The sequence below is a fragment of the Eschscholzia californica genome, unplaced genomic scaffold (genome assembly GCF_041429995.1).
Source record: "Eschscholzia californica isolate CP2 unplaced genomic scaffold, dmEscCali1.0.p SCAF_4, whole genome shotgun sequence".
NCBI classification, from domain to species: Eukaryota; Viridiplantae; Streptophyta; class Magnoliopsida; order Ranunculales; family Papaveraceae; genus Eschscholzia; species Eschscholzia californica.
The window spans coordinates 35875340-35898860 of NW_028238461.1; the positions used below are offsets into that span (position 1 = coordinate 35875340).

At 35.1% G+C, this 23521-nt stretch overlaps 2 protein-coding genes and 1 long non-coding RNA gene across 3 annotated transcripts; 1 reads left to right on the top strand and 2 right to left on the bottom strand.

Moving 5' to 3' along the window:
* Positions 1–1947: 1947 nt before the first annotated feature.
* On the bottom strand, positions 1948–2448 carry LOC147544350 (uncharacterized). The gene has a single exon (XM_086635684.1). It carries the CDS (start codon positions 2446–2448, stop codon positions 1948–1950), a length of 501 nt encoding a protein of 166 aa, XP_086491810.1.
* Positions 2449–10755: 8307 nt separating this feature from the next.
* LOC147544351 (S-norcoclaurine synthase 2-like) lies at positions 10756–11912 on the bottom strand. The gene is made up of 3 exons (XM_086638044.1): positions 11835–11912; positions 11381–11669; positions 10756–11276 (listed from the first exon to the last, which is right to left on the bottom strand). Exons 2-3 carry the CDS (start codon positions 11562–11564, stop codon positions 10987–10989), a joined length of 474 nt encoding a protein of 157 aa, XP_086494170.1. The 5' UTR covers positions 11565–11669; positions 11835–11912; the 3' UTR covers positions 10756–10986.
* Positions 11913–17109: 5197 nt separating this feature from the next.
* Positions 17110–18125, top strand: LOC147544352 (uncharacterized). Its single transcript, XR_015224181.1, has 3 exons — positions 17110–17379; positions 17482–17633; positions 17708–18125. It is a non-coding gene; the product is annotated as an uncharacterized LOC147544352 (long non-coding RNA).
* Positions 18126–23521: the final 5396 nt, after the last annotated feature.

A 23521-nucleotide genomic window follows, 5' to 3' on the forward strand; every position in this document is an offset into this window, starting at 1 on the left:
TGTTAGAAAAATTATTCAAACTAGATGAAGTATCCAGAGCGGACCCTGAGTTTTGAGTGGCTTGAAGCGAGGTCCAAAACATGTTGCCCTTATCTACTAAATTATATAGGGTATATATGCATTGCAAAAAAAACTTAAATACCGCAAAATATCTTTATCAAATTTATATTACAATGTGGTATTTTTATAATTACAATAACTGAAATTTTGTTTTCCTTACATTTTTAGATGCAAAGTCAAATCGTTTGAATAATAAGACTCCCAACCATATCTTCCTCAATCGATGATATAACTAGCCCATTTAACTATTCTTGGGACATAGTAGATCGAATATAAGGCCTAACCAGCTTCAGTTTAAATAAATTTCTTTCTACAGAGGCAATAGTGTCTAATATCCTTAACATAGTGTTATCAGAAACTCATATATTAGGATAACAACTTCATATCTTCAAAAAAAAAAATTAGCACTTCTATTGGTTTATTTTGATAAAAAAAACGCTTCAACACTTTCAGCTCAGAAATAGAGAATATCACTAGTTTTAAATTTTGATCATTAGTTGACTAATTTAATAAGCCTTACCCATCTAAACAATGTTTGTTTTGTTATTATATATAAGTAATTAGTAAGAGGGAGGGCAAAAGAAAGTAAATAATTACAAAAATCTTATTTTTTACCCCGATTAAGCATGGAAGATTTAAAAGAGAGATGGCATCGTGGACTGATGGACCTTGGAAGAAGATGAGTAGCTGAGTGTTCATTTCAAAGAGATGGGTGATTGTAGTACTTACTGTTGGGCCCACCTCTACAATTAAAGATCAATCTAGTTTGGGTATTTTTTCGCTTAGGAGTTCGTAAGAGGTGGCCTTTAGAGTTCTTTTTAACATCTGGAATTCACAGTGTTTTTTAAGAAAGAAAATAACAATTTAGTGCCCCCTAAAGGTAGGTGGCGACACTTTGTTCACTTTCGACCATGGCGGTATTATATACCTTCAACTATTGTTGATTAAATTGAAAAAATAACAAGTTAATTAAAATTAATATTGGCCAGTGAAAAATCTTCTAACCAACCATTCTTGAGTTGGACTTCAACTATTCTATTTAATTTAGTGTCAGAGAAATGCTACCTTTACAATTATTAAAGTGAAAAAAGTAATCCAGATCTAGTTAGCGTCCTAGGTAGAATCCCTTTAAAATTTCAATTGTTATCTACACAACAAAATAAGAGAGAAATTAATTCTGGAAAAATGCAATTAATGGTGAGTTGCTTTTAGTTATCTATTTAACAAATGCATTTATGTTTTAACTTGATATCTTCAGTTACATGGTATTTTCATTGTAACGGTTTTATTGAACCGTTATTTCATAATATCACTTTTTGATAATCAGTTTAATTAATTGATTTTCTTACAATCATTTGAAATTATTAAATTTAGTTTATTTGTCCTTCTCGCAAATTAATTACTTTACAATCTTTTTTATAGATAGCGTTTTTTTCTTTTCTTTTTTTATGAAAAGAAAGAGTTTTTCTTTCACTTATAATTTTAGTATTGAATATTTTCTCTTCGAAATGTAACTTTTTCAACTTTTTGCGACTGTACGTCTATAAAAAAAGTATTGCGGCCGTTTTAAACATTGTAAAATGATGAAAGACAAAAATTAATGTAAGATTGTCAGCAACAGTTTAATCTTGATATATTTGAACATGTTTATGCAACTTAAAGACATATATATAGAGGGAGTAGATAATAATAATAATCAACGGATATATATAACTTAGATGATGTTTTTATAGCAAAATTAACATTACAACCATGGTCACATATTAAAACACAAACTTACATCTTTTAGTGTTTCTATAATACTCAAATCTCAAAATTCACTTGCACTTTTTTTTTTGATGAAAAGAACTAGCATTAAACAAAAACTAAGCATTCTTACAAACCGAACTAATTTAAAGCGGAAATAAAAGGTGGTACGACGTTCCAAATTCTATTCTGACCATTTCTTCTTCCCCATTTGGCGAGAGCATCGGCTTTGGAGTTGCATTCCCTAGGAACATGAGTGAAGACTATATCTGCGAACTGATCCTTGAGCGCAAGAGCTTGTGCTAGGACTTGTTTGGATTGCCAGTGAAGCCCATCGCTATTGCCGTTAATGTACTGGATTAAGTTTTGATTGTCGCTTTCTATGTGGACATGCTGGATGTGTAGTTGAATGACCCATGAGATACTAAATTGAATCGCCATACTTTCACATTCTTCCACATTTTGACATCGAACTGTGTCTGCTGCTGCTATTACGAAATTTGCATCGCCGTCGTGAATGATACAACCAATCCCTGCTGGTTCTGAGAGTTTCGTGAAGGAAGCATCTGCATTGATCTTAAGGTATGGTGTCGATGGAGGTCTCCATTTTTGTTGCCGTGGTTTGTCCCTACCTTTGTTCATAATGATAGACTCAATTTTAAGCGGTGTGGTAGTGGTGTTGTTAATACGAGCAATTATCTGTAGAGGGGTTTGTTTATTGGTCGAAAAACAGTTTTCGCATCTGGCATTCCATATAAAATTTATTGTATCCTCATCTAAATTTTTCCATTGTTGTATCCAAAGACTTACCGTGCTTAATTGTTCTGTTCAGACTTGAAAATTGAACCATATCGCTCTAGCGTAGTTGCAATGTAACATCACATTGTCTAGAGTTTCATTTTCACTGTAATTAATACAAGAGTAAGAGTTGCCAATATACTGGCCTATTTTATTCTTTACTGGTAGACTGTTCGTACAACATTTCCATAAGAATAATTTTATGCGAGGTATCGTATTCATATTCCAAATGAAGAACCAGTCGTTCTGGTCATGCATTGGTCCGGAGCTACCTGTTCTCAGAAAATTATACATGGATTTTCTGAAGTTGAAGTGTTTGGTTGGTACCCCCCCCCCCCCCCCTATTCAGCCCATATGCAAAAGGTTTTATTGATGACTAATGGAAAAGTTTAACAAAATTATATCAAATATAATGTTCATATAGCACGGAATATGCACATAAATTTTCATCTAAAAATAGTTTGGAGTATATTTCAAATACGTACCAACAATTGTTGATAAGAGATTGGCTGCACCCTAGAGTATACTATTGAAGGAGATTTCCTTCGATAAAAGATGCAATGCGAGTAATTTTTCGCATAGGACAATTGATGAAGAAGATCATCAACTCCAGATGATTTAGGGGTCGTAGTGTTTATCTAGAAACCAACTACTATCGTCGAATCACGAAGCGATTCGCGACTAACTTTGTCCGGATCTTACAACGGGTTACACCAAAGAGTGTCAACTTGATCTAAAGATATGACTAGAGGGATGAGGCATACATGCATGGGTTAGACCCATAGATATGCCCAATAGGTCTAAAAGAAGTTTAGGCAAAGAGTACAAAAGACCCGAATAAAGGGAATTCGGGTCGGGAACCAAACAGAGTTTTGGGCCAAGAAGAGGACCGATCAGATCTGCCCTATAAGGGCTTGATGTGGTCGGCCAAGAGAGAGGGAATGGGAAAATAACAACTAGTTGCTATTGCTATTTTCGACTATTTCTTAAATCTTATTCAAAAGGGCTTTTGGGGAAACCTAATTAGGATATTACTCTAACTTCGGGTTCTATAATGAATAATGATAGGAGCAAGAAAAGCTAGATAGACTCTGGGCATACATCTTATGTGGCTGTCATTCTTTATTTAGTAGATTAGAATCATCAAAAACACGAATCACAGCAAATCACATAAGATGTATGTCCAGAGTCTGTCTAGTTTTTCTTGTTCCCTATCATTACTCTTCTATAATGCCTCTTGAGATTTTAATAAGGTGTAGAGAATTCTCAAGAAGCTTTCAATCTCTACAACATCAAGTAGAGAAAGAAAGAGAGATAACTCCCAATACTAATTATCTAGTTAAAGAAGAAGTGTTCTTCAATCTAACTACCAATGGAGTTGTAGCTAACAACAAGGTGGGAGATCAAGATGATTGCTCGGTGTCCTAAGTAGAGGGGCTACAATTGGAGCTCTTGGTTTTCTCAAAAGCGATTAGAAGGGTTCAAGGAAAAACTAGTGATTAAGGTAATCTTCAAACTAGTTAACTTAGTTATAATCATTAGCTTATGCATGACATCTTGGGATACTAGTGTTAAACATTAGATGTCAGAGATTCCGCTACCAACACTAGGAGACACCATAACCCAACAACTATGTCATTTTTTCGACGTACCATGTCTACAATTTTAAACATAAAATAAGCGAGAACAATAATAATTATAAGATTAAATAAGAAAAAATATACATTGTTAAACTCTGATAAGGGAACTCCACTGGTTCTTGTCAAGCCAATTGGTATCGACTCCCGTAATGCCATGGTAAGTCCTTTGTTGTACATTTCTTCACTGATGGACGCTAAGTCACACATCTTGGAACATGCTTGAGGCATCTTTTCGTATCGTTCTTGTTCATGAGTAACTACCCAACCATCACTATTGATCCTAACTCTCGTATAGGTTCTAACAATATCTTTTCTCCATCTCCTTAAGATGTACTTTTTTGCAAGGAACTCTACCTCATGACGAATTAACACAGAGAGAGCATGTCTGCATAATATTCATTTGAATTCAAACATCCGACAACTACAATTAACTCGACATCCTTCATTTTCATATGAAATGTTAAACGTTGTCCTTTTTTTGCCATCTCCTATTTGGATACTCTCCACAAAAGTATATTTCAATTCTATTTCTCCTTGCTCTACTGATGTAAACTCACAATATATTTTTCGGTCAACTCTTTTTGCAACTCTTGAAATTTTGAATTATTATATACTTTTTTGGATTTTTTTCCATTGGAAAATCTATCACACAAGGGATTCTTGTGTTGAATGAATGGAAATCATCCTTCCTTTTCTTTTCAACTTTAAACATCAGTGCATTGTTATATTGTTCGAAAAATTGTGCTAAAGTTGATATTGAACTTAGGTAATCGTAAAAAAATGCATTAACCCTCACTCCTTTGTGTTGAAGCCATGCCTGCCCAGAAATTTGTATTTACTAAACATGACACTCAAAGACATCTGATCTCATATCTGTTATTCAACCATGTGTTTTGATGTATGTCAAAATCATTAATCATACAACTCCATAGTTCCTCAAACTCGAGAGAGTTTAGTGTATTGTAAACTGCATTTCCGATTGCATAACTTATTCGATCATATTGTTTGTAACAACTTAGTTTCTCCGACAATTTCTTCATCAAGTTCCATATACACAATCGATGCCTCGTATCTGGGAAGACTATCTTAATTGCAATTTGCATTGCTTGACATATACACTCTTTCCATGCTTCAAATAACCATACAAATGTCTGTATTTTCATTTGAGATCAAACCACAACCCAACAGAATGGAGTGCCCATGATGATTAATACCAACAAATGGGGTGAATAACATATCATACTTGTTTGTTAAGTATGTTGTATAAAATGTAATAACATCAACAAATTCTTTACAAGCTTCTCTACTGCTAGCATCAGCCCAAAACAAAATTTCTCAGTCTACTTTCATCATCCAAATCTAGCCTATACCAATAATCCTTCTGTGATTGCATCTTTTGTAAATAATTTCGTAGTGCCATTGCATAACCTTGCCCAAGTCTTAGTGAACGTACTTTGTCGAGATGATTTCTACAATCTTTTTCTAAGAATGGAAAATTTTCATATTCGCCAGCTTGAACTACAAGTGAATGAAAATTTTGGTTTGTTCTTATCCCCGCCACATTATTTATTTTATGTTGCCTTTTGGCATTTGAATCAATTTCTCTATTACATTTGTAGAACCGTAACTTCGTAGGAGTGTTTAATTCATGCTTATGTTAAAGATGGAGATACCGAATTTTCCATTGCCTCTTTGTCTAAAGTTGCTGTAACTTTAGCATTGCAACTTAACTAGCTAGTCGGTTGTGGATGAAAAATATTACCTCTACGGGAAGGTGAACCAGCTCTGGAGCACTCATACATCACCCATATCTAAATACCATCAATATATTTTTAGATGATCTTTTTCTCACAGCAAATCCTGTTCGTTGCGCATAATTTTTATAATGACAGTAAAGTTCTTCTACATCATTGAACTTCATCCCAATCTCAGGGTCATTCACATTTGTAATACTTATTTTGTCTCCATTATCTAGTACAACCATATTACTTCTTATTTCCTCATTTGAAAGCTCTCCTTCTATATCTGGATGATACAAAGAAATAATACAATACGACAATGAGATTAGAGCGTCATGTTAAAACTATAAAAAAAAACTCGGTAAAGAATCTGCAGTAGTTTATCAATCAATTTCTAACCTAATTTATGTGAAATTACGAATAAGATAAACGACCCTTACCTGGAATTGGTATCAAGTTACAACTCCTCTCTTAATAAGAAGAGAATTTAAAAGATCAATAAAATAAAACTTCCTTATATTTTTCTTCTCACTAAGATGAACAGTCAATCATCTTCCTTGTTGCTCTGGTTTTGTATGGAAAGAAACTATTATTAATGGGCATAACAAGAGTTTTTTGGTTTAAAACTTTATGTTGGGTTAGAAACGTATTCAGTTCTTATTTGGGATGACTAAAAATCAATCATAACTAATTGCTTTTTCCTATCATTAATTTCCTTCCTTGTTTATGGTGTCAAAAGCAATTTTAGTTTTGAAAGGGTTTCCACTTAGGATGCCAACTAGATGTGGATTATCTTTTCCAGATTTAAAGTTGTAAAAGTAGCATTTCTCTTTAGTGTTTCAGTCGAACAAGTACAATCAAAGAAAACTAAGAAGTAGAAATTAGATTTGTGAAGACTTAAATTTATGAACCATATTTTCTTCGCTTCTTTTTGTTTATTTGTTTATGTTTCTTTTTGTTATAGATTGTGAACGGACGAGCTCATCGATCCTTCTACTACTCCTTGTTCATGCTTTGAATTCGGAGATGCTCGTGGAAACTTGGCTACATATGACACTCTTGCTTGACATTATAATATTTGAATGATCACTAATTTTCGTTATCGTTTGGTTCAGTTTTATGTTTATGTTATTTATAGGTTGAGTTATGCTTGTTGTTGATTTCTCTATTTCTTTTTGGAAGGAAAAACTATTCAGACTTAGTCAAGCAAATATGATGATAGGTCAAATTAGTGATAATCCCCAACCTGAAATCAAGTAGAACAAGGAAGCTAGGAAGCTAGCAAACTCTATTTGATGATCCACTTGCAGCACATTCTCCCATATTTTTTTCAATATTCAAATTTACTTTTCTCCCCAAAATTACCTTCAAGTTTGGGAAAGAAGTGGGAGATGAATCAAAGTTTATATTAGACCAACCAAATGTCGAAGATGATAGTTGAAGGGCAAAATTGGAAAAAAAAATTAACAGTTTCTTACATTTCTAAGTTGACAAAAACTTTACATTTTCCGTCTACTGGAGTGCTTATTAATCTTTTCGAAAAATTGATTTGGCCTTTTCCTAACGACGCACCATTAAAATCTTCTATAGGTCTAGAGAGAGAGAGGGGGTCAATCCATCGTTCATTCATTATTGTTGATTCATTTGGGGACATCCATTGTTGGAAAATTTTATCCTGAGGTATTTCAGATAAATAGGAAAGACCTTGCATCATATTAAACCGAATAGATTATGTAAAAGATAAAGATTTTGGTGGAGGCGTAGTTGGATTAGACGATTGATCTTGTTTATACTGAAGAAACTATTTAAAGAAATGGGCAAAACGAATCAAAGTTGTTATCATACCTTACAGAAGAGATGAAAGTTGGGAGATTTTTTGCTGGAAGAAAGATTTGTTTCAGAAATAACTTTAGTTCTTGGGTCGTACGGTTTGGAGAAATCAAAATGGTGATGAAGTTGTTGTTGAGTGCACGAGCTTGAATGTATCTTTAGAGAGATTTTTTAGAGAGAGAGAGAGAGAGAGAGCGAGTCTTTACAGAGAGGGAGAGTTTTTAGAGAAAGAAAGAGAGTTGATGTGAAAGTATTAGAAGGATGGTATTTTTGGAAAATCTTAAAAAAAAAATTAACAGTCAATTGACGGTAACGGCAAAAAAAGGTCATTTGGGTATTTTCGATAAATTAAAGGGCTAGGTGGGAAGCAGGTCATAAAATTAGGGGCCATTTGTGAGATTGAGCAAAAAGTCCAAAAGTTTTTGACAAATAAGGTCCGGATCCACAATTAAACACAAATAAGTTGCAGGTCCATAAAGCAGTTTCCTGTCACACGTAATTTTTTTTGCTTTCTCCAAACTGATAGATTTTCTCTCTCTAAAATTACTTTTCGAATTTTTTTGTCTCTCCAATTCTTACCTTCTCTCCAGTTTCTAACTTCTCTCTCAATTATTTCATCTTCAGGCTTTCAAAATTCCAGACCTGTTACTAGAATAAAATCCAACTCTGTTTGGGAAAAAAACTCCAGATCTGTTTAAGAAAAATACTCCCTGTAACTGGGATGTTGAATCCTTTAGATATATTATAAAGAATCTTTTAAATCTCATAATCTTTGTTTCATTGATTTCATTATGAACACTAGAAACTGCAACACTTTTTGGTGTCTGTCTCAACTAATGTATACAACTTCTTTCAGGGACGGAACCAACACTTTTGTTAGTGGGTGGCCAAACCATTGTAGTCATAAACTAATTTGAAAAATTTATACACAAATATCAATTTCATTCCGTTCAAAACTACCACTTAAAAGATATCAATCCCATTCAAAGTATATACAATCGACTGCTCCCACTAACCATTTGAATCGTACCTACTTAAAATACATTTTATTGACATTAGTTGAATGTTTACTTACAACAATATATACATTTACGTAATTTACTTGTAATCGTAACGAAGAGAGGGGGCGCGTGCGCGCGCGCGCGCGCGCGCGCGTGTGTGTGTGTGTGTGTGTGTGTGAGAGAGAGAGAGAGAGAGAGAGAGAGAGAGAAACAGAGAGGTAGATAAACAGAGAGAGAGAGAAAGATAGAGAGGGAGAGAGAGAGGAGATAGACAGAGAACGAGAGAGAGAGAGAAAAAAAAAGAGAGACTATTTTTCTAATGTTACCTGTTCTCGATTACAATTTAAGAGACAACTGACTTTGATTAATCAGATATCAAAATATGAATGACTCGAATTAATTTTCCTTAACAATTGGAATCAATATATATATATATATATATATATATATTAACAAATATAAAAGCAATAGAAACTTACAATAACAAACGTTTGAAATAGGCCGCGGCTTTGGGAATAAAGAAAAATTTTTGAGAAATAAAAACTTTCTTCAAAATTAGTCAACTGAGGTTGACTTTTTGTTATAGGGCTTCCAGTTTTGGACTTAAGCAAAACTAATTTTTAGAAGATTTCATAAAACAAATTTAGAAAAAACTTTCACAAACTTAAACAAAATCTTTTCAGAGATCTAAACCCCTAAACTATTTCCAAGTGTTTCTTCTTTTCTTCATCTTCTTCTCCAAATCTTTGTTTTCTTCTAATCACTAAATCCTAAAACACATGGAGAACAAACCTAATATTTTTAGAAGTGATAAAAAAATATGTTTTAGGACTCAAAATTAAGTATTTCTAGGGTTTAGAATGTGTTTAACTCTCTTGGGGAGGATTAATGGGTGAAAAAACTTGCTTTGGACGTCCCATGGAAGATGTATTAAGAGCTTCAAGAAATTTTGTTTGATGACGTCCCATGGATGATTTCTTTAATTCTCTAACTTTTCTCTAACTTTGTTTCTGATTTTAGAAAAATAAGAGTAGTTGGGGTTAGAGATTTGGGGAAGATAAGTAAAAGAAGTGATGGAGAAGGAAGAACAAAAAGTTTATCTTGAAGTTATGGAAGAGATGAGATAGACGAGTTTTTCTCTAGAGAAGAAGAAAGAGGGGGAGGAGAAAGAGAGGTAAATTTTTTCGGTTTTCCCCGTAAGAAAATATTCCCTGGAGATTTCACAAAGAAACATGAATTCCCTAGAGAATTTATTCTCAGGAGATTTTTCTTCATTCTCCAAAGCCACGCCTTGAAATAATAGAAACCCACATTAGAAATAGATGGGCCGTGGAAACTTAGGGCGTTCAAATTAGGTCATTTACTTTTTTTTCTTTTTTGTTAAGGAAAGTCATTTACTTATTGATGCCTACGAATTTTGGTGGTGGAAATAAATTTGGTGCTGGAAAGTTTATTTGAGAAAGATTAAGTTGGGTTGGGTTGGGTTGAGTTTATTTAAGAAAGAATGGGAGGGCTGTTAAGTTGTTGTTGAATTTTGGTTAACAGAGGGGCCATTAAATGTAAAGTCAAATAATATTTTAATATAATTAAATGAATACTTTTGGTAAAGATTAAGGGCCAGGAGGGGCCATGAGCGGGATACGTCCCTGACTTCTTTGGCTCTCTTTCCAGTTGCTCCACACTCAAGTGATATGTCGCCACATCGACGGAAGGTTGGGGGAGGGACCAAAATGTAGGGATAAATAGAATTTCTGTTGTTTGGGGCTTCAATCAATTTTCCGCTAAAACTTCACTGCTTCTATTGTGTTTTCAGCTTTATTGTACAATCTGGTTCATATATTTCTACCGTACACATTCATGTAAGTAGAGATATAAGTTAAGACTAGACAGACAGTCGTTAAAATATCAAATAAGTACTAAATCTACAAATTGAAGACTTGATGCCAACCACAAATTCTCCCCCACCTTATTCACGAAGAAAATAGATAAACAACAACCGACCAGGATATTATTATTTTTTACAGCAACCTACTAAATCTTAAAAAAAAAATACACAACCAACAACCAATCAGGATAGTATTATTTTTTATACAACAATCTGCTACAATTTTATTGTTTTGTTGAAAACAACAGAGATCGAGTACAAATTATCATAATGACCATGTTAATTACTTAGGGTTTCTTCTTTCCAATGACATATTTTGAGATTGCTCTAGCCATATGAACAAGTGAATCGACACTCACAAGAGGAGCAATTTTCTTGGCAAGTTCATCTGGGACATCATACTTAGTTATAGATTTGATGATGCATCTATCACAACCATTTTTGAGGATTTGGAAACTATCCATATAAAATGTTACACCCATCTCCAAATATCCTCCTTCGATTTGTTTCACTTCTTTCAAACGCTTATGATTATCCAATGTTACGAACTTCTCCTTGTATGTAAGGGGCACCGATCCTATACACATATATTATGAAATTATTTGTGTTAATATAAAGTATTTTCAACAAAAAAAATGTTAACATAAGGTAAAGAAATGATTTAATGTTATAAAAACATACCAGGAGGATAAACAAGGCGAAGGACGGTACCAAGACCACCATCCCCTTCAACAATATCAATTCTCTCAAAAACACCAGGAAGTAATTTGACTATGAGCTTAGGAAGATCATGAGAGCTGTAAACAGCCCATACATCATCGGCCGAAGCAGCTACTTCATACTCATTTATAAGCTCGTACCTCATTTTCGATTGTATAAAATAATCTACTTTTGTTACTCTGATGATGTATTTCAGATTTCTTGATGAACTAGATCTATTTTCCTTCTATATTTATAGTGTAATGGGTACCTATTTCAACATCAATTATTGGATTAGTTAATTAAGATTACCACATGACTACATGAGTAAGTGATGTATCTTAATCTTTTATTTATTTATTATTATACAGTTAAATTATATATCTAAGTTGGTTTTCACACTAACATTATTTAGTTCCCTCTCTATCTAAATTACCTTGGTGTGCCGCCCTCAGCTTGCAAAGGTCTACCTGAAATTATTTCTGCCTAAAAATCATTTCACTTTTGAAAAAGTAGGACTGCTTTGCTGGGTTTAAGTATTAAAATAAAGTATGAAATCATCCTCTTTTCATATGGAGAAAAAACAAAACAGTAGGTCCAAATAGATAAGCAATTTCAAATTGATCCAAAAAACTACACATCAATGTAGACTAAATTCTAGTAGAGGCATCTCTTTGTCACTCAGACATTTTATGATTATTAAATGGTAGATATTGTCACAATTTCTTATACAATATTTTTTAGTAAAACAAGATCAGTTAATTACATAACCTGTCAATCCGTAACTCGGCAAATTTGATTGTCTATCAGTTGGCAATTAACATAATACCTAAGATTTCCATGTATAATATGTAAGGTTTCAATAGATGTGCACATGTTGTCGCACATATCTGAGTAGGGCACTTTCGTTCTCATGTGATTTTAGTTTTCCGAAAACTCAAGATTTTATTATATGGTAAAACTTTTAGACCATGTTTGACGCGCGGGAGTGGAATGTGATTCCCGAGAATCACATTCCCGTAACGAGATTCCAAAGAATTAGATTAATTCAGTTTGGTATTTGGTTTCACCAGGTGTGCGAATTCGATTCTCGACAGATACCTAACTTGGTGTTTGGGTCGTATAGTAATAGGAATGCAAATTTTTGTAAAAGTTTGTTATATCTTTTTACTTAACTACATATATTACACATCAACTTTGCTATACATTTTCGTTGGTATTATCTATTCATTCTTTCACTAAAACAAAATTCCACCTACGCCGAGGGATTTAAAAATTTTATTGTATAGAAATTAACTTCATCTTTATATACTAAAACTCCCGCTTGATTTTTTTCCTTTTTAAAAGGCATGAAATTGATTGGAATGGACAAAGAATGACAAAGGGAAGGAAAAAACTAGAGAGAGTTAACTTTGAGCAAGAGAGAAAAAAATAGTTATGGTGGTGGCTGAAACCTTAGTTTCTTAATTTTGTTAGTTGTGATATTATTTTAAGGACGATTTCAATATTTATCATTCTAATACTTATTAAGGATAATCTTGTCCATAAATATTAAAACAAATCATTTCCGTCAATGTGAATCACAAACACACACCCCTCTGTGGGTTTACTATTACCCTCTTTAGGAGGTATTCCATTCCTGTAGGAATGAGATTCCTCAGCATTCCCGCTAGCCAAACAATAATCTTCTAGATTGTGGTTCCAAAGAATCACATTCTTGAAATGACTTGTGTCAAACTCTTATTATGTTGTCTCGTTCCCGTTGGAGTCTCTCTCGGTTTCTGTCCTCTTTTCTTTGTTTTAGTAGCCGAGTCATGGGGTCCACGCTCTTGTCATTGTTAATAGGAGGAACGGGAGTGCATATTGGGGCAACCATTACGTTTCTAGCCAAGGACTTGAGTGAGTCTTTCTTTCTTCCAATCTCCTTAGGTTTCTAACAAGTCAACATCCTCTCTTTACTTTCAGGAGAGCGGATTGCATGACTTTCATATGTTCAGTGTTCTGCCTTTTTTCCTCTTTCAAGCGAGCAACTTCTGCTGCCAACTCTTCTTCGGTTGACACGATGAGTTTCAAGTAGTTTCAAACGTGGGACAAATTCTTGTTTGACAATTGAGTTTTTTTAAAGTAAGGTTTTTTCTCGAGTCATCCCTCCTTCCAGTACGAATCTGATGATGTCTTAAAATGACTTTAGGTTATCATTCAGGATAAAAGAGAAATCAATAAACAACCAAACGATACCCCGTTTAGTTTAAAATCTGAGTATAAAGTCATAGCTTCTACATCAACTGATTTCAGTTGTGCTCATGGACAGAGCCATGATTTTAAGTGGGCCTTGGCTAGCCTATAATTAGTATAAAGTATATTTAATTTTCACTTAAGAATGTATATGTACTTGTGAATATTAGTTTATAGACATTTTTTTAAGAATATATTATTTTTCCGATTCAAAATAAGTCAATTGAGACCGTCACATAAAAGGAACTAAGACTCACATGAATTTTCATTAATGATTGGAGCATTATGAAATATAAGAAAACTAACCAACTACAAGTTTAAAACCTGAATATAAAGTCATCGCTTCTACATCAACTGATTCCAGTTGTGCTCATGTGCGGAGCCAAGATTTTAAGTGAGCCCTGGCTAGCCTATAATCAGTACTAGGTTTCCGCCGCGTCCTACGGACGCGACAGATCCCTCTTGGCTTCGCTTGTAAATCCTATTTTATGTGAAGGAAGAACATATGAATTTTCTTTTGTTGTTTTTTAAATAAAATTTCTGTTGTTGAGAGAGAGAAAGCATGGTGTAGAGAAAGAATTTGGAGAGGATCAATTTTAAGTCAAATAGTTTGGGGGTAGAGAGAGAAATTAGGAAGATATGGGAGAGTGGGTTAGTTATTTTCTCCCACGATCTTCTACTGTAAATTGGAGAAAATTGGTAGTTTCTAAGATGTAATCCGTGAGAGAAAAAAAATAGGGAGAGAAATATGTGGGCAGTGGTTATTCTAACCAATTTTGACTGATTTACATAGATACCCCTATTTTTTTAGTCTATTTACATAAAAAAAGATTTCATATCATCCGTCGGATGTGTTACCAACCAAATCTCTAAAATAAAATGGACGGCCAGACTTATCCCCTGGATAACCGACTGAGTTGTTTTAAGATAATAGGTAGAGTATATTTTCACTTCCTATGTATATGTACTTGTGAATATTAGTTTATAGATATTTTTTTGATGAATATAGTACTTTTCTGTCATTATTCTAGGAGACATATAGATTTTCCAATCCAAAATAAGTCATTTAAGACCTTCACATAAAAGGAAATAAGACTCACATAAATTTTCATAATAATTGAAGCATTATGAAATAGAGTATATTTTCACTTCCTATGTATATGTACTTGTGAATATTAGTTTATAGATATTTTTTTGATGAATATACTAATTTTCTATCATTATTTTAGGATATATATAGATTTTCCAATCCAAAATAAGTCATTTAAGACCGTCACATAAAAGGAAATAAGACTCACATAAATTTTCATAATAATTGAAGCATTATGAAATATAAGAAAACTAACCACTACAAGTCACCTGCACATACAAAGAAGTAATATATGTTATAGAAAATTTGGAAAAAAGAAAAAGTATGACATTAGGAATCTGAAGATAAAAAGACAGAAATGAAATTAACGAAAAGGGCTAACAAAGAATCTGGTAAGAAAATAAGGGCATAAGATGGGTCCAAAAGTTAAATAGACAGAACACAGGGAGCCAACACGAAATTAACTTAAAGAGAGGACAAAACGAAATAAGCTAAAAAAAAAGAGTAATTGCCTCTTATAGGTCGTCGAACTAGAGGCATTTAGCGCGCTTGACCAGAAGCAAACCACTTGAGCTGCTCAGACTTATGTTACTTTTCTTCCTAGTTCAGGCTTAATTTCTTGGTTTTACCCCTGACTTGAGCCAGGGGTCGCCCCACCGTGGCTCTATCCTTGGCTGCCCTGGTTATGTTCTGCGAGCACTGCGTGTCAAATTGGCTAGTCTCGCTCAGATTCATTCCGATAATAGAAGTACAATCCCTATGATGATGAATATGGTATTTCATGGTCTCTTCAAACACGTTGGATTAAATTATTACTTGTTGAGCACGTGAAAAGATTTCTTGTGGGTTAGAGCATCTCCAATGGGACAGACACTCTAACAAAAACTCTAAAGTCTAGTTGTCAAGTGTCAAATAAAGATTATCTTTCCTAAGTATCTATAGAGAGACACTTTAAATTTTTTTTGGTCTCCAATGGAGATCTTTAAAATCTCTCTACTTAATACACATGTTACTCTTAAATTGAATATGGAAAAAACAGTTGAAAAGAACATATTTCTATTGGTTTAAATTTTAAAGTGACACTTAGAGAGTCTCAAAGAGACATTGTAGTCTTAGAGTTTCTCTCTCTAGACACTCTATAATAAATGTACCCACCTCATAATAGTGTGTCTAACAAAGTGTCCCTTTGGAGATGGTTTTTTAACAAAAACTCAAAAAAATTCATATGTGACACTCTAAGTGTTAGAGATTGAGTGTCTCATTGGAGATGCTCTTACTAACATTTCGTGTTGTTCCATCCCAAGATAAGCTTACAGACATCTTGATAATAATCTCTCTAGTATGTTGCTTCATGGTTTGTAGCCCCAATTGAATTTCATCACAACACAAACTTTTCAATTTCCAGACAATAAAACAAGTGTACTCACCAACTAAAAATCTGTGGATTCTTCCTACAGTTGGAGGAAGTTGGGTAACAAGAGTTTTTTTTTTGGAAAATTCTAAATTATACTTTTCTTGGTTTCCTTGTATAATTTATCATTAGTGTTTTCTATGTTGTATAACTCTTTATTTAAATAATAAGTAGGTGATTATAATAAATGGGTGAAGCGCGTTTGAATATCACGAGTCACGTCAATACCGGGTTCTCCAAGTGGTTGATAGTGTTGACATAAATTCCAAATTTCTAGAGGCCGCAGGTTCGATTCCCATAGTAGGTGGAATCCGTGGTTATTGAATTTGGGTTATTTTTTTTTTTGGAAATGGATTAACTTCATTAAATAGAAAATTGATGAAATTACATCTTGAAGTTAAAACAGGGACTATTACCGAAACAATGGTTACAATTATGGACCGGACTGCAAAATGAATTACTAATAAAGTGCCGCGTGGGCGACTTCATGCGCTGCCACGTTTGCCGTCCTTGGAACTCGTTGGAAGCCAACTGTTGCCAACCCATCCACCAGCTGTTTTGATTCCGAGATGAGCGAATGAATTCGCCACGGGATCGAATCCTGTCCGTCCGATATTGCCGAAATGACGACCTGGTTATCTCCTTCTATTAATACTCTTTGAAACCCTAACTCCAAAATTTTTTGACAAGCAAACCGGAGAGCTTCAGCCTCACTGATCAATGCCGATTGTGCTTCGATTCTTCTTCCTTCTTGAAAAACAATCTCTCCGTTAGAGTTTCTAATCACCACCCCAACAGAAGCTCCATTATTGTTAAAGGTTCCATCAAAGTTGGCCTTGATCGTGTTTGGGGGCGGCGGGATCCAACAATCCCTCTCATTTGACATATTTAAATCACTTCCCTCCGATGATGTAGCTACCTTCTTGGCTAAACAGAGTATTCGATTGATATTTATATCCTCTCCATTGAAAATGAAGTTGTTCCTTTCTTTCCAGAGGAACCAAAGAAGGTAAACAACAAACCTCACTTTGAATCTGTCTTCTTTATAATTGACTATTAATTTTTTGATTAGTAACTCTGGATTATCTTCTTTGTTGCATTCCATGAATGATTGAGCCTTACTCCATAGTTCTGTGAAGATTGGACAAGAATTAAACAAATGCAAAGTGGTTTCCGGTTCATTTTGACAAAGTTTGCAAGTTGTCGAAATTTGGCCATTCCCCCTCGCAATATTTGATAACACAGGTAATCCTCCGTTCAGTAATCTCCATATAAATTGTAATACCCTTGGTTGGATGTCTGTTAACTTCCAAAATTTTGACCATGGAAATTCCGAATTAACTCTAGGATTTCTGTGGGTCGATGATATTTCCTTGAAGAATGACTTTGGGGTAAACGCACCAGACAACGTAGGCATCCAAATTAGCCTATCTATAACACACACTGTCGATAATGGAATATTCAAAATTGCTTCGACAGTACTATTCTCAAACCATGTTGTAAGTGTATCCAATTTCCAAGTGAATGTTTCTTGATTAATAAGATCTGATACTCTTGTAATATTTGATGGCAGGGGCTCTTTGCAAATTGGTTTGAAGTTGGGAAGTTCCGGAATCCATGGGTCAGAGGCAATGATGATCGATGAGCCATCACCCACTTTCCAACAACACTGGTTCTTTAGGACATCTTTGATCTCAATCATGGCATTCCATAGAGGGGTAGCACTTGCTTTTTTTTCTTCATTCCAGAAAGAATTAGACTTGTAATACTTAGCAATAATGATTTGAGCCCAAGTAGAATTAGGTTGGGTAATAAGTCTCCAGGCCTGTTTGGCCACCAGAGACTTATTAACCTTCTCCAAAGGCCTGATGCCCAGACCCCCAAGTTCTTTCGGACCTTGAATTATTGGCCAAGGGAGGAAGTGAATTTTCCGTTCATCTTCCTCATGATTCCACCAAAAATTCCTCTGTATTTGCTCCAGTCTACTGATTATCCCCTTTGGTAAAAGAGAGAGAGAGTCATAAAATACGTACTGATGGGGCTGAGAGCCGACTTAATCAAGGTTGTTCTTCCAGCCTGAGATTTGAATTTACGTTTCCATGCCGCCAACTTTTTTTTGAATTTATCGACCAGGAACTGGAATGTTTGGATTCTTGATTTTGGTTTAAGGATTAGGTCTCCCAGATATTTATCCGACTCCCTCATGTAAGGTGCTTGGAGTTCATTAACGAAAAAATTCCTTAGGTCCATTGGGACCCCTGAACTAAATAGGATTGAAGATTTTGAAAAATTCACCTTTTGACCCGAGAAAGCCATATAATGATCCATCAACACTTGTAAGCTCCTTAGATTTTTCAGCGATGCCTCCCCCATAATGATCAAATCATCTGCGAATAGTAAATGTGAGACCTTTGGTGCCTTTCGGTTGATTCTGTATCCTTCAAAGAGTGCGTCTCTTTCAAATTTTCCAATTAATAGGGACAGAGCTTGAGAGATGAGTATGAATAGATAAGGTGACAACGGACAACCTTGTCTCAGACCTCTTGTAGAAGCGAAAGATCCATATTGTTTGCCGTTTACTAGAACACTGAAAGTTGGGGTTGAGACACAATGCATGATAAGGTCGAGAAGTGTACCTGAAATACCAATTGCACTTAGTACCTGTTTGAGAAAATTCCACTCTACTCGATCATAGGCTTTAGCCATATCTAATTTCAGTAGGAAAGCCCCGACTTTAGCCTTTGACCGTTTCATAGAATGAATTGATTCCTGTACAATTACTATATTATCCACTATTTGCCTGTTTGGCACAAACGCATTTTGGTTCCAACCAATGCAATCTTCCAAGAAAGGCCTCAATTTATTGGCTATGATCTTTGTGATGAACTTGTAGAGGGTATTGCATAATGCAATTGGTCGATAATCAGCGGCATTCGTTGGATGATCGGATTTGGGTATCAAAACTAGAGTCGTTGCATTAATATCAGCTGAGAATTGACCTGTTCTGAATGTTGCCTGAATAAATTTGATGATTTCTGGTCCAATAATATTCCAGCTTTCTTGATAAAACAAGCACGGGAAGCCATCTGGGCCCGGACTTTTTAGAGGCCCCATATTGAAAACCACCGATTTTATTTCTTCTTCTGTTGGTATTGAGAACAATTCTTGTTGATTATCGACTGATACCCTCTTATATTCGGCCATGAGTTCTAGTGGAGGAATTGTAGTTTGTTCCGCCGAGAATAAGTTCTGAAAGTGAGCCACTAGATTTTCGGCTATGTGTTGTTCATTAGTGATCCTATTCCCCTCACTGTCCATCAACATTTGAATATGATTTTTTCTTCTACGGTTGGAGATGGCTATATGAAAGGCTTTTGAATTTCGGTCGCCATTAAGAGCCCAAAATTGTCGTGTCCGCTGTTCTAACCTTGTACGTTGCAATTCCTCCAAGTGTAGTAATTCTTCTTGGTAACTTGCTTCTAATTGAAGATCTAGCTCGGTTATCGGTTGTCTTTGGATATTTCCCAGTTTGGAACGAATCATGGAGATGCGTCTGTCTAGATTTCCGAAAGTTTGTTTGCTCCATTCTTTGAGTTTATCTTTCACATCAGCCAACTTAGATAACAGGGACGGATCACTAGACTGCCATATTTGATCAAGTTTTGGTTTATACCCTTTATTTTTGATCCAAAAAGCTTCAAATTTGTTTGTAGTTCTAGCAACTGAACCTTGTATTTCTGTTTTAAGCAAAATTGGACAATGATCACTATTGTAGCGAGGGAGGTGAAACACTCCAGCATTTGGGAAAGCTCCCACCCAATCAGCAGAAGCCACCACTCTGTGCAGTCTTTCCCTTACTAGATTTCCGAAGTTTCTGTTGTTGGACCACGTATAGGCAGGCCCATTAAAGCCCAAATCAATAAGCCCGGATTCATTTAAAAAGGTAGAGAATTGGGCCGAGAATGGTGTGTAACGAGACCCTCCAAATTTTTCCGATATTGATGTAATTGCATTGAAATCCCCTAAACAAACATACGGATTAACTAGTTGCCCTAACACATCCTGCATTGAATTCCAAAAAGCACCACGATCGACCACCCTTGGAGGCCCATAAATACAAAGTAACTCCACTTACGGCCATCAATATGATTTCCCACCTCACCGTGAATTAAGTTGGGTGATTGACTAGTGATAGTTAATTTTACCATGTTTGACCAGAATAAAAGTAATCCACCACTTCTTCCCATTGCCGGAACCACAACTTTATGAGGAAGATTAAATTGTTCTAGGTTTGGAATTGCAGTTTCATTACCAATTCTTGTTTCAGCCAGAAATAAAATATCAGGTTTTACTGACCGGAGGAACTGTTTTAAAGTGAATATAGTCGCGGGGTTCCCCAACCCACGACAATTCCAGGAAAGGACTAACATTGGCCTTGCGGCTCTTGGGGAGCAGCCGCCACGACCCTCATAATACTTGGTTCCGAAGGATCGGAACGAGGAATTTTTGTGTAATAATTATGACCTTGTGTATTACCTCTAGCCAACCGTTTCAGGGAATTCCTAACCTGTTCCACTCCTTCCATGCTTTGAGAATTAATTGCCTCCATGTTTTGCTGATTATTAAGAGCCAGAGTAGTGGTCGAAATAGTAGTAGGACCCCCCTGTTTGAACTTCCTGTAACGGTTACTTTTCTCCACCTGGCCTCTTAATTGTGGGCTAGGAATACCATTTGATTCATTAATGGAAATTGGTCCTGGCTCTTGTGTAACCGTTACCTTTTCCCGGTTTGTCTCCCACTCGCCATTGGAGGCTTCTCGGTTGCCCTGTGCCGACGAACCTTCCGGTGTACCGGAATCTTGTTTCGGAGAGTAGACCTGACTCTCTTCCGGTAATTGTCGTCCTCCTTGTTTTTCCCATCTCTGTAGAACTTTAAAATTTTCCGGGTATTTTGGCTTAGCTTTCTCCTTTACCATATCTAACTGTTGATGAGATAAAGCTTTATCTTGCAATTCAAGTAGTTTTAGCCTTTGTGGACAAAACTCCAAAGAGTGACCCAATAACCCACAATAGAAACGGAATCTACCAATCCGTTCGAAGCGTAGTGAACTTTGAATATAGTTACCCTCTGTCGTCTGTAATCTAACCATTTTCGGAAGGGGGTTGATGATGGAGACTTCGACTCTTGAACGACCATATGAAGACCACTTTAGAACTTCCACCTCTTTCGCCGGAATATATGGACCAATCCCACTAGCTAGAAGATTAATAGTTTTTGCTGTCAAATAGGTATGAGGGAGATCATGGAATTGGATGTTGAACCAAGCTGTTTCGAACTTATGATCAATTGGAGATTTTTGGCTAGTGCATTGTTCAACCAAGAAAATATCATCTTTTATGATCCAAGGTGCTTTAGATAATACTAACCTCATTTCTCCGAGAGTGGAGATTTTCGCCAAAAATAAGTTGGGTTTTAATTCCGACAGCACATACTGGAATGGCAGATTCCAGACATTCTTCAATTTCCTATCCAATAACTCAGATGAGAATGTTTTGTAAGAGAGTACCTTAATCACACAGTGATGCTTATGATCAAAAACTAGTACATCATCTTGTGTTCCCTGAATAGTATGAATTTCTGGATCTTCTGTGGATAAGGCAGCCAATTCCGCAAGAAAACCCTCCTCATCTAAAGTCGCTTGTGTATTGTTAGTATCCATTAGTGAGAATTTCGTAATAACCTCGATTACTCAATCCTTTACAAATTAAGATCCTGAAGACCACCTAAATAAGAGATCCTGAAGACCAACCAAACCAAATAAGAGATCCTGAAGACCAAATAAGAGATCCTGAAGACCAAACTCTAGTTGAAGTTGTTCTCTACATAGTTACATTTTTATTTTGTCGTTTTCAACCTTTTTTTTTTGTTGAAACAGATTATTCCAACCTAAAACACATGAACATAACTACAATACCCACAATCAGAAGACTTACACTTCCTCCAAAATCATTGTCAACTCTTGCATTTTCTTTTGTTGGAACAAAACTATTGGGTAAGGTAGTTCTTTTGAATCTAAATCTAACTTGGAAGGAACAAAGTTTACCCTAGTGAACGGCCTAGTCCCATGTTACAGAACTTGGATAAGAGATATAATCAATCTTATTGAACAAAAAGAGCAACAACAATTTATCTGGGCGATGCCCTTGCTGCAAAACTGGCATCTTCTTAGTCACAGGTTTCTTATTCTTCTTCCCGAAACAAAAACCCTAGTTCTTTCTATCATTGAATTTGGGTTATTAAAGGTATAAATAATATAATAAGTTTGTCGGCCTTTAGACCTCTTTCATGTTGTTATGCGTTAGACCTCTTTTATTATTGATTTAACTTAAACGGTTATTGTGCTTACATCTTCATGAGATATCAATGCACTGTAACGACTAACGTAAATTGTGGATTTCTCAAAAGTAAAAAATCACAGGTCACGTTCATAAACAACTATTTTTAAAAAAGCATTCCTAGTTAATATACTTCACTTCATTTTTTAATGTTTCCTTCTTGGACTTTCCCCAATATTCTTCCTTTTTAATCTTATCTTCCAGATGGATTCTTTTCTATATTTATCTAATTATTATATTTTAACACGGAAAAAATAGGGTTTGTATATTAGTTTCCATCATAGTCATGGTTAGTGTGGTCCCCAACAGAGTCTTAAACCCCAAATTAATAAATGTTATCACTAAAGAGCAGTTAGTATGTAATTATTTATGCTCAAATAATTCCCTATCTATTTAGAGATAAATTAGGATGGGAGGATCACTGACAAATAAATACTCAAATTGTGAATCATCTGCCTGAGATTATAAAAATTGCACAAATCTTGAACCAATATTTGAGTAAAAAGTATCTTAGGGACGGGTGACCCTATTCTTTAGGTTTGCTTCATTTAAATAATATATTTTCAGATGGCTCCAGTCATGTTAACAAGTGAATCAATACTTACAAGGAACAATTTTCTTGGCAAGTCCATTAAGGATACCAAAGATAGTTATGGATCTAATGATGCTTCTATCAAAATCTTTTTGGAAGATTTAAATGGTGTCCATGTTAAATGGAACACCCATTTCCAAATATCCTCATTAGATTTGATTCACTTCTTTCAAAATCTTACAATATGAAAAAAAAAAAATTAACGTAATAAGAAGATACACCTATAAAGAGAAGCACCAAATAGTTCAACAAAAAAAAAAAAAAGAGAAGCACCAAGATCATAATTGCCGTCGACAATATCAGTCCTCTTAAAACAACAGTGGAAAATAATTTGAGTACGAGATTGGGGAGGTCATGGGAGTGGTAGATAGCCCACACATTGTTGGCCGAAACAGCTACC